General features: G+C 41.0%; 2 protein-coding genes across 2 annotated transcripts in view; both read left to right on the forward strand.

Moving 5' to 3' along the window:
- Tmprss7 (transmembrane serine protease 7) overlaps positions 1–5,844 on the forward strand; it is a 47,546-nt gene extending 41,702 nt beyond the window's left edge. The window contains exons 16-18 of the mRNA XM_003469201.3: positions 341–609; positions 2,843–2,979; positions 5,573–5,844. Of these exons, the coding sequence (XP_003469249.1) occupies positions 341–609; positions 2,843–2,979; positions 5,573–5,743 (577 nt within the window). The 3' untranslated portion in view covers positions 5,744–5,844. The remainder of the gene's footprint in view (positions 1–340; positions 610–2,842; positions 2,980–5,572) is intronic.
- A 5,910-nt stretch (positions 5,845–11,754) lies between these two features.
- Positions 11,755–26,231, forward strand: part of CUNH3orf52 (chromosome unknown C3orf52 homolog) — a 29,973-nt gene continuing 15,496 nt past the window's right edge. Inside the window, exons 1-2 of the mRNA XM_013151847.3 lie at positions 11,755–12,847; positions 18,021–18,150. Of these exons, the coding sequence (XP_013007301.2) occupies positions 12,401–12,847; positions 18,021–18,150 (577 nt within the window). The 5' untranslated portion in view covers positions 11,755–12,400. The remainder of the gene's footprint in view (positions 12,848–18,020; positions 18,151–26,231) is intronic.

A 26,231-nucleotide genomic window follows, 5' to 3' on the forward strand; every position in this document is an offset into this window, starting at 1 on the left:
TAACTCTAGTTATCTACATTCTTGACCTCTGTCAGTCATGAAATACATCCACAAGAAAATTCCCAGGCATTTCCTTATGATACTATTGAGGGGATTTTCTGGAACTTAGTTATACCTTGCTATTCCTGTAACAGCTGCTTTCATCTCTGGTTGCCCAGCAGGGAGGCTCAGAGGAATCAGTGCTTCTTACCATGTCCCTGAACAGAGCCAGTAACTAAGATATGAGCCCTAGAAATCAGTCCTTTCTTTTTTTAGCGCCATCTCTCTGTAGGATGCTTGATTCTAAATCACACATGGTTCTTCAAATCCCTAACATAGTATTTTCTTCCTTTTCCACTAGGCTGTCAGATCCCACTCCGTGGACTGCTCACCTGGGGATGTATGTGCAGGGAAATGCCAAGTTTGTGTCCCCAGTGAGGAGGATTGTGGTCCATGAGTACTATAACAGCCAGACCTTTGACTACGATATTGCTCTGCTGCAACTCAGTATCGCTTGGCCTGAGACCCTGAAACAGCTCATTCAGCCAATATGCATTCCTCCTGCAGGCCAGAGAGTGCGCAGTGGGGAAAAATGCTGGGTAACTGGCTGGGGACGAAAGCATGAAGTAGGTGTGTGTATGAATTAATTGTCGCGATCTCCGCTCACAGGAATAGCAATTTGTGTTTATATAGCACTTTGGGGTTCCTAGACAGCGTTTGTATATATTGTCTCCTTTGGGCCTCTTGACATCTCTGGAGGATAGATTGGAGGAAGGCACTTTTATTTCTCTTTCATGATCCTTTCCATTTGATCTGAAAGAAGCAAGACCCAGCTGATAAACTGAGAGCAAGAGAGACTGACTAGATAGTATGGTCCTTTTCAAATTCTGCAGCTGACTGGTAGGATTTCCACTGTAGAAGAACAATTCTTCCTTATTTTATTTTATTTTATTTTTGTACTGGGGGTCAAACTCATGGCCTTGTGCTTACCAAGCAATTACTTGAGCCACTGAGCTAAATCCCTGGCCCCTTTTCATCCAAAGGGGTGGCTCATCATTATAAAAGAGAAGGCACAAGTATGCACATCCCCCTGTGGCAGCTCAGACAAATGTCTGGAAGTTATGCAAGTATGGTCAGTACATAGCTGCTGGCCGAGGACAAGAATGAGGGCTGGACTGCAGCCTTTCTTTAGTGCTTCACACTGCGCAGTCAGGCCGGGTAACATCAGCCTGAAACTGATCTAACCAAGGGGACGTCTTTTGCAATTCTCCCACCTACAAAAGGTATCTTTTTCAGTATGTACAAAGGTCAGGTTTACGCTAGGGAAGCCCTTCCATCCGTGCGTCCAGTTTTTTATGGTGCCGGACTCATGACTGGTTCTCAATATAGAGTGAGAGTAAAGAATGCAACTTCACAAAAGTCTCCCTGAAAGTTGGTCTTAATATTTTCCTTTAATCTCCGAAGCATCTCAGATTTCTTTTACTTTTACAGGGCTGGGGACAGATGCAGTGTCTGTGAATGTTACTCTTCAGCCTTACTTTGTACTCTCTGAAGACCCATTGTGTACAGTTTCTCAAATGCCCACTGCCTGCATTTTAGTTACCAAAGTAAAAATAGTCATTACCAGTTTGGGTTTGCTGAGGAGTCAGAGTCTCAGTGAGAGAAGGAAGCTAACCAGCTGAACACCTCTAATGGATAGGTTACTGAGCTCGGGGCTTTAATTACATTGTCATATATCACAAGAGGAGAGTTTATCCAACCATGTACGTGTGTGTGTGTGTGTGTGTGTGTGTGTGTGTGTGTGTGTGTCTATATTTTTCTGAATCATTAAAAGGAAGTGAAAGCTATGTGAAAGCAGTGATATTTTTATGGCTCCTGAGAGACTCCTATATATTACTTAGCTGCTCCTTTTAAGAGGCCCTCCTGAACTGTAAATATTGGTTGATACTAACTGTGGCTGACTCATGGTCCTCTGAAAGTGAGGCAGGAGGTAGGGAGGAAATCTTCCTGGGAGAAAAAAGTCCTGGAAGAAGGGGCCCTGAAGGCCACAAGGAAAAAGAGGAAGTTGACTTCAAGAGCCATGTGACAGCTAGGCCATGCACAGGAAAGACATCAGGATGTGTGGTCTGTAGCCTTCTGGGAGGCCCAAGATAAGTTCTCTGGAAACCACAGAGTACTCATCTCTCATGATTAAGCCATGCCTGGGGACATATGCATTATAAAATATGCTGCACAAGCAAAAGTGACCTCAACCCAATTATAGTTAATTGTAACCTCACTGATGTTGCATTCCACACCCCTCTGGGGTTTGGGGACCATGAAAGTTCCTTAATGGTCAATAAAAGGGCAAAAACTTCCCCCTCCAACAGAAAAGAGGAATCTTGTGAATTGGTGTTTCAATTCAAAAGCTACTTTCTCCCTGTCAAGGCCACATAGGCTCTGATGCCTGGCATTTTCAGGGCCATGAGCCCATTCCCACCCTAGCAAACATTCTGATGAATGAATGTATGCTTTAACTTCTGCTTCTGTGTGTCCAGCTCAATCCTTTGAGACACCAAGAACCTAGGACAGCCACAGCCCTGAAAACAAAAGCTGGACATACTTGGTGAAGGAGTATGGCCCAGTGACTCAGGCGATGGAGGCTGACCTTGGGTCTGATTGCTGCTGAGTGCTGCTGAGTGTCCTTGGGCAAATCCTTCAGTATCCTGAACTTTCGTTTCTTCATTGGCAAAATGGGCCAATCACAGAATTTGTCTCAAAGCATTGCTCTGTCTCAAACAAAGTCTGTATTAATCATTTCAGTGAAACCTTGGAGAAGCATAGTTATCAGTACCATGACTTCTACCTCCAATGTGTTTTCCAGATAACAAAGGCTCCCCTGTTTTGCAGCAAGCAGAGGTAGAACTCATTGATCAGACCCTCTGTGTTTCTACCTACGGGATTATCACCTCTCGGATGCTCTGTGCAGGAGTGATGTCAGGCAAACAAGATGCCTGCAAAGTAAGTTGTTTTACCTTTCCTGGCCTGTGCACTTCTCACAAATGCTTTCACATTTAACCTACAAACCCTGGGGAAAAACTGGGGCAAGTATTCCCCTTACCTCATCAGAATAGTGCAGGTTTTAATTACAACCTAATTGCATTAGAACAGGCAAAGGAGATAAACGAACTGGTTTTATAGAATCTGTTTTCTAGTCACCTGAATTTTTTCCCCCAACATTTGCAGGATGAAGTCAACGTTTCTCATTTTATGTCAGGTTTATTGTAACCAGAATCTAAAAAGCAAAGCAAAAAATGACACACACACTCTGTGTTTCGGGATTGCTACCTGTTTCCTTTGTGGCAGCTATTTAACTCCAAAATTACAAAGGTTTCACTGATTGAGTCCTCTGAAGCACAGGCTAAAGGAGAAAGAGTTCAGAATACTCAGGTGGGACCTCTGGGCAGCTCGCTGGAGGAGTGGTACAGTAGGAAGGCACCTTAGGGCAGGATGCTTCTCCAAGCCTGAGATTCCTGTCTATGCAGTCTGGCCCACCAAAGAGTAAACACTTATTTAGAGGACGTGGGGGACTCTGGGAGCTGTTTTCATAACATTCTACAATGTTAGCCACAATGCCACAAAAACTTATAACAAAGCCTTCGATCTTTTAAGATTCTGTTTTATGGCAGGCACTGCACTAGGCCCTTCACATAAATTCATTCAAATCATTCTTTTATGGCAGTTATACAGAAGAGAAAATGGGGGATGGAAAAAGTAAGCAGATTAGCCAAGCTCATACAGCTATCAAGTACAAATGTCTGGGCTGGGACTGGAACTCTTCTTCTTTATTGCTAAAGTCATTGTATTTTTAAACTTTTTATTTTAAAGAAAAAAATAATAAAAATGGTGCAAAATTTCAAAATAAGATTGTAAGAGAGTAACAATGGTCAGTATGTTGCATATTGTTTGTTATCTTCAAAGTAGTTGCTCATAAGATTAGGCATGAAAAATTGATCAAACAATATAGGCATAAACCTTTCTTTTCAATGAACTAACAGTAGTTAGTAGTAAAACTATCTTAGCTATTTTGAGTGTGTGTGTGTGTGTGTGTGCATACACACACACACACACATATATATATATATATACATACATACATATATATATATTTAAGAGTATGGTCTCAAGTTGCATCCATTTCCCTATAAATGTCTCAAGTTTATCCTTATTTATAGTTGAGTAGTATTCTATTGTTTAAAAAGGCCACGTCTTTTTCATCCATTGTTTGGTTGATGGGCATTTGGGTTGTTTCCAATATTTACCTATAACAAATTGTGCTGCTAGAAACATGGATGCATATAAATAACTGTGGCATGATGTTTTTAATTCTTCTTGGAAAATACCCAGAAGTGTAATAGCTGGGTCAAACGGGACCTCTAATCCCATTTTTGATCCTATAAAGCTACTATGTTTTGGATGTTTCCTGCAGCTGATCAGTTACATGGCCCTATCCACATAGGCACAACAATTTGTACATTAAATTAATGTACACTTAGCAGAGTTGGAACGGCAGCATTAAAATAAAGAGCCCAGTTTCCCTATTAGTCAGAATTTAGCAAATCAATCCCAAGTTTACCTATCCACCATAAATTGTAAGGGGTGGGACTGTAAATAGACACATTTAGATTCCTTGTCTTTGCTGCTCTGTAAATCCTAAGTTTACTTTCCTTCCAAAATAGAAAAAATAAAATTCAAGCATTATATTAAAGGATTAGTACCATAAAAATTATATTTCAATTTTGAATTTTTTGAACTTTTGCTGTTTGGAGTTGAGATGTCAAAACTCAAATGAAAGCAACTGGTCTATGAAAACTGCGGTCCAGTGACTAATAGGGCTGGTTAATGAATGCAGCTGATATTCTGTTTTTTTTCCTGGGGCCTGCAAGCCAACTGCTAAAGTTGCACAGTCCAGAGCCAGAAGTCAACCCCCAACATGATCATAAGTTTGTTGTGAGGATTCAGTGACCTGAAACAGTGGCTGGCACATAGCTAACATCAAATAAACGTCAGCCTTTACTACTGCTGCTATTACTACTACACACTGCCACTGCGGCCGTTCCTATTAGGAGGTTTATTGGGAGGAGTAAGAGAAAGTTGCTTTCTCCTGCAAGAATCCTCTAATGTTATTCTTAGACTAAAGAATCAATATTTCTTCGAGGAATGGAGCTTTTTCTTATCCACAGAAGAATTATAATGTTATTAAATGATGGTAGCAACATCACATTCTTCTCTGTCTCTGTCTCTGTCTCTGTCTCTGTCTCTGTCTCTGTCTCTGTCTCTGTCTTTGAGACAGGATCTCATTATGCAGTTCACGCAGGCCTTGAACTCACTAAGGAGCAGGCTGGCCTCAAACTCATGATGATCTCCCGCCTCAGCCTCCCAAGTGCTGGGATTTCAGGCTTGCAACATCGCACCTGCTCACATAATTTCTTGACACTGTGTAGCGAACAAAAAAATGTCAGAGTTGGATTTTTTAACAGAACCTATTAGAAACACAATGAACTTGATGACTATGAGATAAACGTCTTCATGCTTACTTTGTTGTTTCGCGCAGGGAGATTCGGGTGGACCTTTATCTTGTCGAAGAAAAAGTGATGGAAAGTGGATTTTGACTGGCATTGTTAGCTGGGGACATGGATGTGGACGACCAAACTTTCCTGGTGTTTACACACGTGTGTCATACTTTGTTCCCTGGATTCATAAATATGTCCCTTCTCTTTTGTAATTTATACCAGTTGGATTTCTAATATTGTGATTTATATGATATTCTTTTAAAAGAATGCAATAATTATCAATAAAATAAGTTTAATTTTTGTCAACTGGAAATATCAGATTGTGCATGTTTTATTTTCTCTCTTTTTTCAGTTTTTATTTTTTATTAGTACATGTTTGCAGGACATAATGGATACATTCCCTGTGGGGAGTTAGCACATGTACAGAACAGATTTCCATTTTTTTTCATTCCCTTTCATTCCTCTCCTTCCTCCTCGCTCCATCTCTTTCTCCTCTTCTTCCCATTTGAAAAAAAATCCATCTCTACCTCCTATTATCTATTTTTATTTTGCTCTTTATTTATTATTTGGAGTTTCTCATATAAGAGAAGCCACACAATATTTAAGCTTATGCGTCTGATTTATTTCACTTAACATTATGGCCTCAATGTGCATTCATTTTCCTACAAATGACTTTAACTTGTCCTTTGTTATAAGACACATTATTTTATATTATGACTTTTGTCTAGATGTCTCCCCAAAGCCTCATCTGGTCATGGTGGAGCTTTTTCAGAGATGGCTGGATTTAGAGTAAATTCATGGTGCAAGGCTGGAATTAAGGGTGTGTAATTGTTTGACACTGATTGTTTGGCACTGCCCTAGTCTCAGTAGGCCAAAACAGAGTATAAAAAGTTCAGAAAGATGCTGTTAAGGCCCCTCCCTTGTTGTTTTTGTTATCTTGTGGGTGCCATGAACTATTCTTCTCTGTGATGACCCTCTACCATATGCACTCTTCTTTGGAACCAGCTGATTATATACTGAAACCTCCACAAACTGTGAGCTAAATAAACCTTCCCTCTTTTTAACTTTGGGTGTCAAGTATTTTGCCTCAGCAATGAGAAAAGAACCAAGACATTATATTTTCCATAAAAATTGCTCCAATGTTAGAGCTGTATTAATTCTAAGACATTGAATGTCATTGGTTCAGAGATGAAGAAACCTAAAGTAATATAACAAACCAATCCTCTTAAACATAATAAAAAATAAGGGACATATATTCTTGTTTATGTTCCTGTGTGTGCATATTTATAAGGACTGAGCTTACTTGGCTTACTATAATAAGAAATTCCATTGGGAACAATACCTGACCATTAGCATTCTTATGAAATTAAATGTATAAAAATTTCACAGATGCAAATAAAACAAAACTCCATTATTGGTAGAGTAGGCACTCATATTGTTACTTTGCAATCCTATTTCATCTAACCGTGTCATAATGAGCCCTTTTCAACCATGGTGCATGGTAATATTGTGCATGGAGAAATCAGTCAGTCAGTGAACAAAACTAAGAGCTAGCTACTTTTACTAAAATAGTAGAATGAAGCATTGTGGCAATTGGATTGAAAGCACATACAAAGGATTTGAAGATATTGTGGTAATGCTGATCAATGGTGACAAGACAAAGACATTTTTAGACGATTTTGTGAAAGTGAAAATTTTCACATGTATTATTATCTGGGTTTTTGTTCTTTCACAAGACCCCAGTGGACAATACTTTTTTTTGTTTTGTAGGCCTTACGATAGCTTGTATAGTGGTAAGCTATAGTACATTCTCAGTACATCCTAGTTCCTGACTTATTTTGTTTTGATTTAGAGGACTTCATTCTTGATCTCATAATAATTTCTTCAATAACTAGACAGAGTTAACAGTGCCAACAAACAGGCTGAAACACCAGATAAAAAAGAAGGATATTATTTGCTTTTCTTGGGACAAAGTCAAGGAAGTAATAATGCTGTTATTAAAGAAGGCTCCAAATGCTTCCCAGAACCTCAGAAAATCTTATTGTAATAGCAAAAGGTGTCATCTCCCAAATTAGGTACAAAGACTGAAGTATACATATGATTTTCCCCAGTATAATGAGCATTTTTGCAGTTTTTCTGAGAATATCAAGAATGAAGTTTTCCCGAGAATCTCATAAAGAAAGTACTGCCAGGTATGGTGGTGTGCAGCTGTAATCCCAGCACTTGGGAGGCTGAGACAAGATGATTGACACGAGTTTAAGGCCAGGCTGGGCTGCACAGTGAGTTCAGGCCTGTCTGAACTACATGGTGAAATACTGTCTCAAAAAACTAAAATAAAACAAAGCAAAAATAATAAACTATCTTAATGATACTTCTCTGCATAAGTCCCTAGGGGGATAGTAAACAAACTATGCAATTAAGTTTAATTCCAAGGACCAAGTATATCACTTAATTCACAAGGTGAGACTGAACTGTTAAATCTAGTTTACACTAGCAAATTCAGCTGTAAGTTTTTATAATCTAGGTTATTTTTCCTGGTACAGCCATGATTTGTGTATAAGGCGAATCGTACTTTTTACTTTATGGACATTTCTAAGGCACATTCTGTGCCTCAGAAAATAAACTAGAGATATCTTTGTGATCTTAATTATGGGAAGAAGAAGGTTGGCATGATCTGTCAGATTCATGGCAGATAGTTTTTGAAATCACACATATGCATTACCACTTGGGCACTTGCTGGTACCAGTTATGTTCTTTAGCACCATGGGGTTGGAAGATAGTTGATCAGCATCAGTCTATCTTGCTTGTACAGTTGAGAACAACACAGATGTTTTTAAAACCTGAATAACATGGGAATATACATTTCACTCATGCAATGGTGTGAATTAAGGCAAATCCCCAACTAAGTATTGTTAGGGGAGTGGAATAGTTTCTATAAACCAAGCCAAAAGTATTTCATACGCCGATTATAGGAAAGAATTGCAGAACTCATGTCTTCCTTCCCAGTGCCTTGAAAAATGAAGCATCATAAGCCATTTCTCAATTTTTTTTTGCCTGCGTGATCAAGTGGCTGACCCAACTGCCACCATCCAGAGTAGCAGTAAGTACTGCTTGCTGTCTTTGAATGCATGGGTGCAAACTATTATGTTTTCAGGATGCACAGACCTATTTGAAGGTAATGAGATTCTTCAGAGTATTGGTGAGTCTTCATTATCGTTACTATATTTTTTTGGCTTATATGGAAATGATTTCAGAAATTACTTGCTTAAGGAGATAAATAGAAAAAGAGTACTATAAGAAATGCAAAATAGAAAATCTTATATTGGTCAGTAAATCTTGACAATAATTACATTTTACCTTTTTAATGTTTAAAAGTGACTATTACCTCTAAAATTTTTGTTCTTTTATCTATCAAATACTGAGAAAGATGTGTTGAAATCTCCTGTTATGGCTGTAGATTCCTCTAACTTTTCCTTGTGGTTCTGTTACATATTTTGCAGTTGTGTTATTAAGTATACACAAATGTAAACATAATACATCTTCCTGTAGCGTGAGACTTCTGTCATCATGAAATGTTACTCTTAGTGATTCTTCTGCAATTAAGATGATAGCAATATTGACTTCCTTTTAGTTAGTGTTTACATGTATTTTTTATTTTTGATATTTCTGAATTTTTAAACTTAAAATGTGGCCTGTCTTCAGAAAGGTTCTTACTGTGTTGCCCAGGCTGATCTCAGACTTTGGGTTCATGTGATCCTCCTGCTTCTGCCTCCTTAGTGCTGAGATTACTTTAATATGTATTTCTTACAAGCATTAGATAGTTGAGTTTTATTTTTCCAATCTGATAGCCTCTGTCTTTTAAGAAGAGACTTTATATCTAATAGAATTAATGATATTTATGCTTAAATCTTCCATTTCACTATGTGCTTCATTTTTTCTTTTTATTTCCTTTTTGCCTTATTTTGGACTTATATAGAATTTTTATTCTTCTATTTTTCTCCTTTTTGCTTGTTAGTTATACATTTTTAAACTCGTCTTTCAGTTGTCACTTTTAAAGATTATAATATACATATTTGATCTATTAAAACATAATCTAATAAATAAAATAAAATGAAAACAATCTACATTTCACTTTTTCTGCTTTCTGGATAATACAAGAGCTATAGAAAATGTCTTTATTTAGCCTTCTATCAAACTGTGGACCCTTACACTGTATATTTTAAATTTATTTTTTGGATAAGCAAAATTATTCAGATTTACCTACATATTCACTTTTTAAATTGCTCCTGTACATGTACCAGCTCCCTACAATAAATGTAATCATTCACAGTGTAAAAAAATGAAAAATAAAATAAAGTAAAATTGACTCTTGAACAATCTAAAACCACTGAACCAGTAATAATTATAATTATATTAAAGATAACTATTTGTGGAATAATAGTGTAGTTTAGAAAGCCAAACTTAGATAAATCCTGGAGAAATTGCAAAAGCAATCTAGGTAGGATTTGTCTCCTCATTTACAAATATTTAACTTTTGTAAGAATCTTTTTATTTTAACTTTTGTTTTAACACTGTTGGGGATTGAACCCAGAGGTGCTGTATAACTGAACTAATCTCCAGGTCCCCCCACCAACTCTTTTTTAGTGTGACACAGGCTCTCCCTGTTTCTTGTTTCCTTCCAATTTGAGGTTTACCTGCCTCAGTTTCTGAGTAGCTTGCGTTATAGGTGTATGCCGCCATACCCCACAGATTGTCAACCTAAATCCATTGCACTTTTGGAGGGGAACATTTCTTTCCAACTCATTCTCCATCCTTAGTTTGAAGTCAAGCTGACAGCTAAAGAAATCTCCCACCAAGAGATTTAGTGGGAGAATCTCAAATCTCGAATCTCTCACTAGGATCAAGCTTCTCTACGCAAACTGGGGAGCCGTGATAAAAGTCGGCCTGCAGTGGGATGGGAGCCAGGAGTGTGAGATCTTGGTGCTTCTAGTCAAGTCTGTGACTTTTGGTGACACAGATCCGATCTGTCTTCAGGCAGAGGCTGGGACACTTATCTACATTCTAGGTCAACTGGTGATTAAGAAATTTGTAGTTACCAGAAACAGGAACAGATGGGGAGTCAGATTTTAAGTAACACATATTTTAGTTAATACTGGGAGGTGTCAGCAAGTGTCAGTGGTCAGGAAAATATACAGAACAAAAGGAAAAATTAATTTTAATGAATATGTATTGAATCAAAGGTTAGTGGTTGGTGCCAAGGGTTGATTGTCGGGAAGAATAGCTAAAATGTGTATTCATGGAAAGAAGGGGCCATTTACTAAGGTTTTGCTATTTTAAGGTGCAATAATAAATGCTTTAATTACTTTACTGGTAGGAAACATTTTACAATGGGGGAAGAAATTAACGCCACTAACAACTTCCCAGAGAGCACTGATAGAATCTAAATTGAACCCTTTTCTGTTTGCCTGCCTTCAAGACTTGTAGTTCTTCCCTCCACTCATACCACAGGGACATGACCAGGGCATGAAATTCTGGAAATGCATCTGAGGCTGGGGAATAAGCGAACCTTGCCCATGGCACACAGCCAGCAGTAGGAGATGCGGTTTCCAGCGAGCTTGTGGCAGGAGCAGCTGCCCTCTGGTTCTCTGCAATACAGCAGATTGTAGTAACTTTGCACAGAGAAACCAGGTATAATCAACTGGACATGAGTGAATCTGTCACTAAGACCAAGCTCCTGTACTCAAACCAGGGAGCCATGATAAAAGTTGTCTAGGCCCCAGTGAAGGTGGGAGTCCATAGTGTGCAATGTCTTTGTGATTCTAATCGAGTCTGTAGTTTTGGGCGACACAGGTCCCATCACAATTTCCCCATCTGTCTTCAAAGGGCTCCAGTTTTTAAGCACTAGTCCCTTTTAAGGCTAAAGGGGGCCCAGCGCCCTGTTATTGCCCTTCACTGGATACCTCAGCAATCTTTCTTGATTCCCTTGATTTTTGTTCCTTTATTAAGAGAGCCTCTTCAAAAAACCCAGGTGAGAGCGCAGGCTGATCCCTTAGGATCTGCCTGTTAGCGCAGAAAGCCAAAGTCAGAGCAGGCCAGCTAAAGTCTCTGCAACTACCAAGACACCCTGGGCAGACAGACGCAGCCTGCAGTTGAAGTGGTCTGCTCACAGATGCCTGATCTCTCCAGGGCAAGGACGTTGAAGCAAAGTGTTGGAACATCTGAGTGAGAGTACAGAATTTTGGACACAGTCAACATGCTCTAAAATGGAGATAATCTGTATTGCTTCATATCCAAAGCTGATCTTAATATCTGTGTGTACTGGGGGAAGGTAAGAAATAGGGAGTGCCGTCAGTGGCAATAGACAAAAGGTTTGGAGGAGAGGTCTCTGGGCCAACACACGCCTGCTTTGCAAACATAATTCCAGGCTCACTAAGTCAGAAGTGTACAGAGAGTGGAGGAGACTGCATGTGTGCCTCTGTGCCCAGGTACTTTTTCTTTACATGTATGTGACGGAGTGGGTGTGTGCCACACCTCCCCTTAAAGATAAATAGTAATCGCCAACTTTTATGAGCTCCTGAGTGCCTACATCCATTCCATTAGAGTGGACCTAACACTGTGCTGGCTGTCCAGGCCAGGACATTGGCACAGAAAGGTGAGGCTCGTGGGTCCCACAGTTAGGAATTTTTGAGTGGGGAACTGTCGAGCCTGTGGTCCTCACCACCTCTGATACCGTCTCTGTGCCCGACTAGTAAGAGGAAGCGCCTCCCTGCGCTTCATTCACCGTCTTAGCTCAGAAACTAGACGACACCTGGCGGGAAGCAGATGCTTCACCGTTGCTGACTCCAGGCGTGCGCTGTGTTTAGTTGGGCATGAGATCTGGGATAGGCAGGCCCACAGACGCTCCTAGGACAGGAGGGAAACTTTCTGCCCGCAGGACTGGACTGTGCAGCCGGGTCAGGGCGTTTGGACCGCAGCCGGCGACATTGGCTCCAGCGGGGAAAGGCACGGCAGGCAGCGCCCTGCTGCACAAACCAGAAAAACAGCCTCCCGGGCGGGGAGCCCGCGCCCCGCCCCCGGCCGCCCAGCCGAGGCCCCGCCCTGGGTGTGGGGCGGCCCGGGACCGGACTCTGCACCCCCAGGTGCAGCTCCTGCCTGCACGCAGCCTCCCGCCGCCCATGGAAGGCGCCCAGCCTGCGCCGTCGCCGCGGGACGAGCTGGAGCTGTCGGAGCTCGGGCAGCCGCCGGGGGAGCAGACGCCGCTCAATGGGGCTGTCCGCGTCCTGCCGCGCGCGGCCGAGGACCCCGGCCCGGCCCAGGTGAGGCCCCGGCGCTGGCCGGTCCGAGCGCTCGCTCCCGCACAGGCGCGGTCCCGGTGACGGCGGCGCGCTCGCTCCGAGCAGGGCGCCACCTCGGGGAGCCCGCGCTGGGCACCGACCTGGGGCGCCCGAGCAACCGGTGAGGGGCGGCCGCTCCCTTCTTCGGAAAAGCCTGCAGACACAGCTGGTTTGTGGAGTCCTGGGCAGCTTCATTGAATTTTTCTTTTTCAACCCGAGAAAAAAGGCTGATTCATTGTCTGTCCCTCTCTCCTGCCCTGCCCGCTCTCTCTCTCCCCTTCTCCATTTTCCCATTCATTCAGAGTCCCCATCCACTCTCACCTCCCTCTCCCAGGTCACCCCCATCGCCCGGACACTTTCGGGTTTCTCCCAGCTTGGCTGTCTCTGTGGGCAGGAAGAGGGTGCAGAGCAGCCAGAGACAGAGTGGCACAGCCAGGAGGGCTGAGCCGGCCCAGGGAGGGGCTGGAAAGGAGAACTTGCTGCCTCTTTCGAGGGGAATAGTTTCTTCGCAAACCTCCGTTAGCTTTTTCCTCCTTTTCATCCCTGAGGAAGCTCTTGGTGGTGTGTTGAGGCTGAGCTGTTATCTAATGAGATGGTAGTAGCGATGGAATATTATTCACTCATGTCGAATAACTTGTGAAACACCTGGGCCTCTGACGTCCGAAGTAACCTCTTCCGATTAACCCTCAAGACTGGCTGGAGGTTTATTAGGACCCGGGAACTCCCCCCATCCGTAATCCTAGCCTGATATTCCTCGGCCTCCCTGCTTCACTCCCCCACCCCTTTGGTTGCCCGATTGACTTTAAGGGAAAACAGGAAATTCACACTTATTTTGTTCCACACGGATTCCTAGAAATACTGTGCATGGAAGTCTTCTTTTTTATGGTTACCCAGGGGAGTACATGGCTGACTTGTATCTGAGTGAAAGAGAGCCCCAGCCGAGTGAAGCTTGGACACGATGGCCGATCACCAGGGCTAGCGGCCATGGCCATGCACTTGCTGCGGTTGCGGCGTGGGTATTAGGGATGCTGGCCCCACGTTGGCTAGACCGCGTACACCCACAACTCTACGGTTTGAGTTTGTTCTGGTGATCGCTTTACCAACAAAAAATGTACTCCTGGCTTAAGGCTGTCAATGATGGGACTGTAATGACTCCCCGTGGGCTTCTGTGAGGCCTGGGTCAGCTATGGAAGGAGGTGAGGAAGGGCACCTGCCGAGTCCATGCTGGCTCTCAGCGCTTTATAATTATTTATCCTTCACCTTGAACAGGTTGCTTATTCAGGTTCTGATTCTTTGTTAGTCAGATATATACAGATACTCAAGACTTCCCTGTAATTGAGCTTTGTAGGTCACCAAATAGGGAAGCCAGGGTGACTAATAGGAGGCAGTGGAGGAGAAGATGGAGGTGCGCAGACAAAACTTTAAAATTCCCCTACCTAGTGTGTTCATCATTATCTGCTCCTATAGAATAAGTTGAAGTGTATTTCAGCTCGAAAGATCCATCAATTAATGTGAGGTCATTAAGTGTGAGACATAATTGGATTTATGTATCACAAACTTAAGAGGAAGATGCTGCTATTCTGACTTGATAGAGGAAAGAACTGAGTGAAGCAGAAACTGAGTCTCAGAGAATTCTTAAAATGCGCAGTGACACGGAGGTGTCCCCAAGTCTGCACTCAGGTCTGTGCTGTTTCCACTGATTCCACCTGTGTGTCTGCCTATCTGTGTACTTATCCATCTACCACATATATATGCAAATGTGATTTATAATTGTTTATGTACTGTTGACTAAACTACAAATCATATACTGCTCATTTTGGCAAATTAGGTCTCTTATAATCAGGTAACTTGAGCGAACTGTGAGAGGCTGAGAGGAGCTTCTGGCTGACAAGGGACTCACAGGTGAATGTTGGGGAGGGAGCACTTCTGGGTCAGTGGAGAAGACAGGCCGGGTCACTGGTATCTGCCTGCCCAAGAGAGCCGGACTGCGGATGTATACAAAGACATAGAGAGAATGTTTTACCTCCATTTTCAATCTGGGTTTAGGGGTTATGGAAAAAGGGATGTTAGTCACTGAGTTTCACTTTACTATCACTGTAAGCGTGTGAATATCACTAGGTCAAAAGTGAGAAGGAAATTACAGTCAACAGAATGAGACTGATTTTTTTTTTATGGCATGTGACAGGGCCTTTGACTCAGAAGTCCTGGGAATATTTTGAGTGATGTTAGGATTGTTATCTTAGTAATAAAAAGTGAACTAGTAGTTTTCAGGCAAGCAAGGCTTATCTGAATGGGCTCAAAATTCATCCCATTGCTACGCATCATTCACTAGTCTAGGGGGTTGATCAGCTGACTCCTTTGTACTTGGATCAAACACATGAGTTAAATGCCACGATAAAGATGAAAAAGTACAGAATCTCTTATACGATAGGAAAAGTGTCTGCAACTGTTGAGCCACGGAAAAAAGTTTTTTGCACACAGCAGATGACCTTAAAGGCTCCACCATTTGATTCCTCCTCTAGAATTTCTTAAAAAACATTCTTACAATTTTCAAGCTATGGAGTCTAGTGACACACATCTGTGATCTTAATATTTGACAGGAGAGAATCAGTGAGTTCGCTGCCAGCATGCATTGCATAATGGTTTCAAGGGCATCCAGGAATACAAAAGGGAGACCCTGTCTCAAAAGAAAAAAATTCTGGAACCTTCTGTGGCTAAGCAACACATATTTATGAAATGCCCACTGCCTGTGGGAGGCACAACTGTAGGATGTCAGCACAGGGAAGTTCAAGAAGCACCGCTCCCTCTCCACAGTTTCAGCGCACCCAGAAAGAAAAGGCTCGTCTCTGTGTTTGAACATGGGACCAGACAAGATATTCAGTAGCAGCAGCGCTGGGAGGTTGCACAGAGGACGTTGCACAAAGAATGGGTGGGAAGGAGGGCTTGACCTGGCTCTTGAAGGGTGGTGAGGCATCACATCAGGTGTTCTAATCCTTGTAAAGCAGTTGATTCACTTTAGGAGGTTAAAAATGGCAAGCCTGGGCCTGGTCTACTCTGAGCAGCGAGGGCCTATGATGTGTCCATTCAAATCCTCCCCAGGTGATTCGGTATGCAGCTAGGCTGGGGCCCCAGGAGATGTGTGAAGTGTCACCCTAGTGTGGACTGAAGACTTCCTTTTCTGATCCACACTACCACAAGAAGGATAGGAGAGAAAGTGAACAAGGTGTCAGTTCAAGAGTGCCTGAACTACTTTGTGGGATGGGTGAACACTCCCAGTAAATTGACTAGTGATTTCTCACCTTGGCTGAGCACCTAGTATCTGCTTAGCAAATGTGTTTTGCAAATAATCTCTAGTTTTTACAGCAGATCTTTGGGTTAGTTTTTTTATACAGAGATTACCCTTGACTTTCCATGGTTTTTAATAATTTTTTTTTTGGCTTTATGAATACACCTTCAGTACAACCCATACTTTGAAGTTAGACTTTGATCTTTTCTGGGGCCAGTGTTACTGTCTTGTGAGGGTGAGCAATGGCAGGCAGCCAAGCACAGCTTGCACTCGGCTGCACAGTGGTGAGAGTCTCATGATGCTGGGCAGTGTGCTGTGTTGCTAAGCTGCAGTGGTTGCAGCTTAGCATTTGCAGTTTGCACTATTTTTAATCTGGAATTGGTTTACTGGGATATAACCCATCATAAGTTGAGGCCACTGGGTCCTGTAAATTTCAGTAGCTTCCTCAAAGCACCCCGCCTTTAAATGGTGTACCATGGAATGGAATCCGGGTATTTGAGATTCAGAAACACATTATTTTTGTCCTCAATATTTCGTCATGTCTCATGGTCTCCTAGCTGTGCTTTGGGAAGTTGAAGAATCAAAACCATTTAGGGGAAGGGGAAGGCACTCTCCGTAGGGTTTCTTCAAGTAGGGAGGTTATGCATGAAAGGTAGGTCAGGAGAGCTCTGAGGTTACCCCCGCAGGGATCAGTCCTGCTAACCTTTAAAGGGCAAGCTGGAAATGGGCTAATATATACCTGGAAGAGTTGCCAGGATTATGTGAAATCACACTGGTGCTCCCTAAACCAAAGCAGCAGTAATAATTTTCTTTGACCCTACACTCTGCCTCACTGCACACCTTGAAGCTTATGTGCTACTGATATGTGCATCCATCCTTTTGTTTCCTTTCCCAGATCTCTTTTTATGTAGAATTGAGGCCATAGCAGCAGCCTTTTAGCTTTTTCTTGGTATGCTCAGTTTAAAGAACATATCTCTCTCTTCACGCCCAACTCAGCTCCTGTGTTCCAAAACCTTCAACCAGTGACTAGTACACGCCAAAATGAGTCTGGTCTTCTCCGGCATCAATCAAACCTCAGAGGGTTGGTCCAACCCTACACTCTACCCTCAGCTTTCATTATGTGTCTCTGACACCTGCATTCTGATCCTCAGACTCCACTGCCGGCTGGCTGTCAGACCCTCTGCGTGGTTTTTCCTGGGTTTGGAGTGCCTTCGAAACCCCGCCTTTTATGCAGGAAGCTAAACATTGCACGTTCTGATTTACATGCAGAAGATAAAGGATTGTTCTTATAGAAATAGCAGACTAGTGATTTTCAGAGTCTGTAAAAGGTGTAGAGGAGGCAGAGAGAAAGAAAGATAAACACATGTAAGAATTGGAGAGGAGGAATAAACCTCTGTGTTCTACGGCACATTGGGCACCTATGTTGACAACAATTAATTGTATATTTCAGAACAGTAGAGACGGTTTTGAATGTTTCTAATACAAAGACTGATAAATGTCTGAGGTGGCAGATGGAAGCATCACCCTAATCTGATCACTCTACCCTATATGCAGATATTGAAACAGCACATCGAACCCTGTAAAAGTGTACAATTGCGTGTTAACTAAAAGTAACATGTGTGCATATTTAAACTATAAAGTTTGTCTTTCAAAATCCTACCTGTCTTTTCTACGTCAGAGCCCCCAAAGCATTTTGTTGCTGAGTTTTTTGTGTGCTTCCATTCTATCCAGTAGCTGTTCCTGTAAACTTGATTTATAAGCAGGCAGCCCCTGAAGGTCAGGACTGCGCTGCCTTCGATTCTGTATCACTGATCCCCTAGGAGGCCAACATATTTATTAAGACCAAATGACTCTTTCTTTTCTTTCTAGGCTAATAAGGAAAATCCCTGGCGCTCTTGTAATAAAACTGTTGTCGGAAGGTGTAAACTGTGGATGGTCATCGCCTCCATTTTTCTAGGTCTCATTATCGTGATCATCTTAGGCTTATGTCTCACTGGAGGTAAGAGGATTTCCAAGTGACTCAATGGACACCTTTTAAGAACTTGTTTAATGCTTGTGACTTTCATTAAAATGGAAAAACTATTCATTGCTAGTTCACTCTATATAGCATAAATTATGTGAACAAGTTTTGACCCCAAACTGGGTCCTCCTCTTGAAGCATGTGCTCACTGAGCAGTGAAGGAGATTTTTTGATTTTTAGCCGGGAGTAGAAGACTCAGGAGATGGATTCCCCCGATCAACTTTTCTCCCTTTGGGGCGCATACAGATATAAGGTAAAAGAAATGGACAGTGGAGGATTGGCTAATAAAGATGAAAATTAGTCACATCTTTTGTGGGAATGAGCAGAGATTTTCCTGGGAATTCAGGCACCATCTCTTTTTACTTCTGGTGTGGTGCTTTCCTGTTACTGTCCTGGCCACTTGCCAACTGTGGTGGAGCTGGGGAGGGTGTCAACATGCAAATGAAATTATAATGAAGCTGGAGGTTGACTGGTGTCATTCTGGCCCCTTTTGATTGCTCACAGGAAGTACTTGCAGGCTTTGAAGACAGCCAGCTCTTAAAGGAAAACAGGATTTAGGGTGCGGTCCGAATTAATTAGGTCACCTGGGCAGTCTAGGATTAAGGTGGGAGGACTAATTGAAACTGCTTGAAAACTAATTGAACTAATTGAAAACTGGTTTGGAGTGTGTGGTGTGGATAAGATCTTTTTTTGTTGTTTTATTTTGTTTGTTGTGTTTTTATAAATTCCAAAAGTGTGAAGACCAGTGTTTTATTTTGAATTCTGCTCATAGGAACCTCTTAAAGAGGTTTTCTAAATTTTTAACATAAATAAGCACTAATGTATATTTTGTTACATTTGAGGTCATGCTTGTGTGGTTTTTTTTTTTTTCATTTTACAATTTGTTCAATAAAAGTAATTGTCAGGCATATCTTTATATTTAACACGATAAAATCATGAGTAATATATTTGAGTTTTAGAAAAATTTATAGAACATGTCTCTGCAAGCTATCATTATTTAAATTTATGTTAGAAAGTTTTATTATATTTTGTTGTATATGTATATAAAACAAATGTACCTTTGCTAATGACCTACTTTATATTGTTATTTATTTGAATTTAAAATGACGCATATTCAGTTATCCATATAATGCATTAATATTGTTCATATTAATAGTTACATGTTCTTTAGTCTTGCATTTTTAAAATAATTTGAGATTGAGTTTTTTCTTAAGGATTTTAATGTTATATTGAGATCATTTTGCCAAGTCACTATTTTTAAATCCTTTTAGGTTATCAATTTTGTATGATTTTAAACAAGTTCTTATGATACATACAAAGTATGCTCCAGTGCACAATCATTTCTGTCAGTAGGAAAGAAGGAAATTGTTTTCATTGTGTTTGTGGGTGAGGATGGCTGGGTTTCCTAAGGGTGATCTGGCCTCCCCAAGGATTGGGGTTAACACAGTTATAGGATGAGAACAAGAATAGGGAGTTCTTAACTTTCTTTGGAGAGAGTTCTAAGGAGTTTGCCTCAGGAAAATATACTCGCCATTCAGCTGCCTCTCTTTCCTTTCCAAGCCCCTTGATTTCCTGACTCAGGTTTTGTAGTTTATGAAAGAACAGGGAAATTTAAAGGACATCAGCTAACTTCAAGATATGATTTTCTAGACAGACGCTATGTCTACTCGATTACTTGGAACTGTGTTTTGGGGGGGATTTATGATTTTTCTGAGGCCACAGGATGGTTTTAGGTATTAAACTGTGCACTCCATCATGCAGAGGATGGTAGTTTTGGGTGACATTGACACTTCCTTTTCATATCAACTCCCACATATGGTGCAAAATTCCTGAAAGGTGATAGATTTATCTATCTGGTAATATCCGGAATTTATCGCTAAATATTTCTAGGTGGTTGATTATTTAGGGTTCTAAAGTACAAGAACCAAGATCTATCTTCCCTTCTCAGACAGTCACCTGACCTCAATTTACAAAGAACAATCTCCAAGGACAGGAGTTTCCATTTCCTGCAGCAGGTTTTAGGGAAACATAAAAGGTCATGTGGTGCTATTCAAGGAACAATTTTTAACACTTACAGGACAAACTTTATTTTTAATTTGATTGTAAATTTGTGTTTTAACATATGTTAATACTATAAGAGAGATTAAGCTATTTAAAAAAAAATCCAAGAAATCCTTTTATCTCCCTTTGGCATTTCAGCTGTTTGATCTTTGGGCCTGTAGGGAGAATCATGGAAACTACACAAAAAGCTTCAAATTTAAAGACAGAATGTGTTTTCTTACCTATAAAATGAAATACATTATTAATATTTTATTATATTTTCTTCTAATTTTTTAACTTGGCATTTTAAAATAGTTTGAGATCAGAGTTTTTATACCCTCTTAACCTATTTGTAGAATTTTAAGCTAGGTTAAAAAAAATAATTATCAGTTATAATGAGAACATTTTGCCTAGCCTCTAAAAATTAAGGGAAGAATTTTTTATGATGGAGAAGAATGTGTAATAATATATTGTAAAAAGAAGGTATTGTAAAAAAGGTGACAAGGGTCACCTCTCTTATAGTCCCATCCTTAACTATATCTGCTCTCTACCAACTTCTCAGATGACAATCTGCCAGTAATCAATCATTGCCTAAATGCCAAGGCCATTGATATGAATCAACTATTTGTACAACTCCCATGTACTATGTAGGAGATGTTGTCGTTTGGGGAAAGGGCAGGATGGGGAGCGTCAAGGGCTGTACTTACAGCTGACTGCATCCAGTGGGAGACCCAAGTTCCTCAAAAACTACATTTGCCACTCATCTCCTGCTTTCCTTCCTCCATCTCCTCAGTCTCCTGTCTCAAGGCCCTGTGTAGTCCCTTGACTGAATTCGGAGATAGTAACTACACTGTTGGATTGGATACAGAACAGGACAATAAATGCATTTGAGAAGGAGAGCATAGTAGGGGAGGAGAGCAGGGTACAAGAGCAGAGTGCCCACTGGTATATTGTCACCAACATCATTAAGAGCGGCAGTCATGTGGTGATATTTAAAGCAGGCTAGTAGTAGTTTGTACTAATGTCGCTAATGTCCACAGACTGTACATCCCCTATTACCCACAACTGGATGATCTCGACCAGATCTCTGCCCTGGTTGTACATTGAAACAATGGCAGAATCAGGGCCATGACTAAGCTTCAAGCATTGAGCATGAGCTGGGAAGAGAGGTCAATAATCCAGACTCATAGCTGACACTGAGTTTTATTTAAAAACAGCCAGTTTTATGGGGAGAGTCCAGGTAACTCTGTTGAGACTCGAGGTCTGATTTTGACCCAGCTTCATAATAATAATAATGATAATAATAATAATAATAATAATTGGATTATCTCCTATCTGAGGAATGAATGATAATGAAAAAAGAAAAGAAGAAAAGTTTCCCATCATTCAAACTCATTTTACTTTCTGGATAATTTAGGGAAGTTCCCAGTTAAGTATCTTCAAAGGTTTTCCTTTCCTCACTAACTCATCCCAGTGGGGAAGGGAGAGTCTCTGAGTAATACGCTACTTGTAAAAGTTCAACAAACAGGTGGGTGCTTAAAAATATGATGCAACACCCTGAGACCCTCTGTGATATTCCCCAGCATTGCAGATGCTTGCCTGACTCTCAATTTCTTCATTTGTGGGCCCTTCAGTGACAGGGAATGCCGGGGGACTGAGGAGTAAGCGGGGACTTTGTAAGTGGCAAGGTGTTGGCCAGCAGTTTTCTCAGGGCAGTCTCCCTGGTGTAAGGGGGGAAATCCTAGTCATAGAGCATTAACAAGCTATAATGCCCAGGCCCTTCAGAGCAGCGACATAATAGTAGCTCTGTAGACTTACTATCTTTATGTTTCTGCACATTTTCATCTTTCCTTCAGCCTTGTATTTTCCTCACTCACCAAAGCCAAATCCCTAACCTTTCGTTTCCACACAGTACCCTCTAGATCAGTGGCAAACCTGCAGCACACACATGCCACTGAGGGACATTTGTATAACCGAAAGCTCCAAAGGGCTCCCCGGCACTGCTCTAGGCTCTGACCCAAACATCATTAGTGTTTCCTTTCCGCTCTAAGCCTTCTCAGGGTCTTCTCAATTCTTCAAATGTGTTAGTAACAACTGTCCTTCAAAACAGTCTTCCATCAGATTCTTACTAATGTCATTTAGACTTTTTTTCTTTCCTTTCATTGGCAAAGTTGTAGAAAAAGAGGTCTGCATTTGGATCATGTCTTTTGCTTACTCCTAAATCTCTTGGATCTGTTGGCTCCAGATTATTATTTGCAAGGTTGCTAGCAATTGTGTAGTCATGAAACCTGACCCTTCTCCCATGTTCTACTCTGCTTTCTGCTAATTGTACTCCTCTGAGTCTACAGAACTTGAAGATGGTTTTGTTACTTTTGCTTTCCATCCCTAACTGTGGGTCCATGAGGCTTGTCTACAGCCTTCTTAATGTTCACACTTTTCATTCTTTCTCTAGGGAAGCTCATTCACTCTTAGGGCAGCACCTAGGAGGAAACTCGTGGATGTACAGAGTGTGATGAGAAAAATTATATACAGTGAATACTTACATTTAAAAGTTTATTATAGTAAAAGACACATTAATACCCTTCAAAACAATCCCTTCTCTTGTGCTACTTTCTGAAGTAGCCAGTAATCAATCTCTAGATACTAGAAATCATTTTTCACTGGTGTCTATGGTTGTACTGTCATGGCTGCTAAATGCTCTGAATGAATTCAAAATGCTTATTATTCATGGTCATTTTGATTTTGGGGAAGAGCCAGTAGTCACACTGCGCCAGATCCACTAATAAGGTGCATGAGGACAAATCGTAGTGTTTTCTCAAGCCAGCCTTTTAAACTGGATGGCAGTTGGCAATAACATTCGCTGTATTTTTTTATTACACCTCATGAAGACACTCACAGAAGAGGACTTCCAAGCCAAAGTACCTCAGAAAGTGGAAAGATCAATGAGATAAGTATATTGGAAATGAGAGGGAGTAAGGACAGTGTGTCTTTCATTGTAATAGTTTTACAAAATTAAATAATCACCGTATATTTTGATCAGACCACGTATATGTGCCACATTTCTTTGAGTCTTATGCTTTGTTAGAGATCTTGATGCACCAGTAACGTTCATCATCCCAATCCTTATCCACGTGAAATCACTCTCTGTTTGTATCCGTTCTGTTGGGCTGTGTTGATATTTCTGTTGTGGAAATAGCTTCAGAGATTTAAATGACTTTTTCAAGGTCACATGACTAATAAATAATAGGGCTGCGGATCTAAGTCCTGCTACCTATAAATCGAGCTTGGCTTTACTCTCCTGTCCTGCCTTCTTGCCTTCCTTCCGTGCCAGCCTCTGTTTTCTTTCTAGGAGATGTCTAGCAGCCTTCCATGACCTCCTGACCACATCTGGCATTTAAAGTGTCCCTCGTGTGCTTTAAAGAGCTTTAAAGAGCTTCATGTGCTCTAATTCATCTGAAGAACTCTTTTCATGTGCCTCCCACATACTGCATCTGCCTCTGTGATTTTTAAAACTCTCTACATGGAAAGTACTGTCCAGATTAAGTCTCATTACTAACATAGAACTCTCCTGACTACTGTTTGTTGCTGTTGTTGTTTTTATTATTTTGACAAACAACTATTTTGTCAGCTCTTGCTACAGATGCATTTAGAGGGTACAAGCTAAGTACTCTATGTGTCATTAGAGATATTATTTGAGTTCCTTTTTTGAATGTGGCTTCTAAGTACCCTTGAGTTTAGCAAGTATTAGACTCCCTGATATACCTTGCTAGTATCCTCTGTTCCTTTCTGAGGCGTGAATAGTGACTGTAAAAATCTGTCTGGGGTTATAGAGCTCAAAGATGAACTTTACAGCATTATTTTTAATAAAATTTTCTCTTCCACTAAGAAAATGAATGATCCTTTTATGAGCCATATATATATTGTCTTTTTCCTTTTTATTGGTACCAGGGATCGAACTCACAACTGCCTGCTTGCAAGGCAGGTGCTTATGCCGCTGAGCTAAATCCCCAGCCCCTATGAGCCTTATAAAGCCATTAAAAAATAATTTTTTCAAGGGATTTCTTGCAAATGGAGAATGGCTTTTGTTAACATCAAAAGAATCAAAACATGAACAATAGCCAACAATGACAAAAACAGGATATAAGTGATGTATTTAGTAGTATTACAAATATATAATATAAAATATGGAAGGAAATACATAATGTAAAATATACAGAGGAGAACTTCTTGATTAAAGGATTATTAATGGTTGTTTTTTGCTTTCTTACAGTTTTCTATTATTTGTGAATTTTTTGCTGTGATAGACTCTTATCATCCGAGTAATGCAATGACTTACAACAAATAAGAACATGAGGATAATTCCCTATGTTTGGGGTTCCTGGAAGTCATTCTGAGGTTCACTGGTTTGTTAGCATATAGTTTAGGTGCATTAAAAAATTTATTGTAGCAAAACCCAGGAGAACCCAGTCACAGCTTTAAAGAGTCAGCTCCCAGTGTAGTTATTTAAGATGTGCTTGATTCCTACTGCAGGGACAGAACACCTGAATATCATTAGATATCCCATGCCCCGGGTTCTCGTTGGGCATTGGTCATCTTTGCTTAGAGTGAACCAAAATTCAAGACTCCCAAAAGAAAGGGACCATTAACCACACTGTGGGCACAAACTTTTGAGGTTCAGCAATGCTGTTATGGGGAAATAGTGGGAACCTCCCCCAGACCTGACCTCTTAGGCCAGCTACAGGGCTAAACTTGAGCAGCTTTTAAAAACTAGAAATGTCAGGCCTGCTATGTTGACTCTTTTCTACATATACTTTGCCCCTAATGCCTCACATTTCCAAATTTCCTTAGGGAATTCTTTTTTTTTTTTTTTAACTTTCTCTTTCATTAAAACACTCAGTTTATTCCGCAGTGGGTTTTCAAAGTCCAGGAAGAGAGGCTGGTTTTGTTAATTGGAGGCAAGAGATTTAAGGCACTGTCACTGCGGAACTGGTTCCTCCCACCCACACCTTTCTCAGGGCCAGAGAGGTGGCTCTGAAGCAGGACCAGCCTGGGAGGCTGGTGAGGAGCCCCAGGAAAAAATGAGTACACCACTGCCAGCTTCTGGCTCCTGGCTTTGTTTTCTTTCAGCTCTAACTGCATAAAAATCAATTAGCCAGCAGTGTCTAGAACACAAGAGATGCAGAGCTCACTGTTGCAGGAAGCTGATGCCTGCTGGCCCTCAGGCAGTTTGGCTTTCCTTTTGCAAACAAAGTGTGACAGCATTTCTCTGCTGGAGACGGCTAAGGCGGTGACTTCATGCCCACCTGCTGCTTCCTGGGGAGACGTCAAGACCTGGGTTCACACACTCATTTTCTATCTCCATCTCTGCTCTGGTGGACAGTGCTGCTTCCCCATCACAGTCTTTGGTAACACAGGACAGCGAGGTGATGCACCGGAGCTGTTCACTGTGGCTCCCTTCCACCTCCCACTGTCTCCCGGCACCTGCCCTGAGTCCTGTGCACACCACTGTGGTGCAGGTTCAGTTTAACAAAGGTGTTCCTTTTTTAAAAATTTCATTTTAAACAGAGAAAAGCAAAAATAACAATAAAACAGGCTAGTAGGAGAGTAGCAATAACTACTACATTGTGTGTTGTTATTTCATCATAGGTGTTTAGAGTACAAGATACAGGCATGAAGTATTGTCCAAAAATATTAGCACAAACCTTTCTTTTCAATGCACTAAGAGAAACTAGCTGTATAACTTTCTTAACTATCTTGCCTATATGTGTATATATATATATATATATATATATGTTTTTTTCACTTTTATTTTCCTTTCTTTCCCTTTTCTCTCATCATACTTTTTCGTTTCTTCTCTATTTATGCTATCTGTTATACATTTTTTTTTATCTTATTTACTCAGTTTCTCATACTCGGGAGACAATACAATGTTTACACATGTGAGTCTGATTTATTTCACTATAGGTACAGTCTCAAGTTGCATCCATTTACCTATAAAATCTCAAGCTTATCTTTCTTTA

The sequence above is a fragment of the Cavia porcellus genome, unplaced genomic scaffold, assembly GCF_034190915.1.
Source record: "Cavia porcellus strain 051 isolate PalLab524CR breed Dunkin Hartley unplaced genomic scaffold, mCavPor4.1 scaffold_15, whole genome shotgun sequence".
Lineage (NCBI taxonomy): Eukaryota > Metazoa > Chordata > Mammalia > Rodentia > Caviidae > Cavia > Cavia porcellus.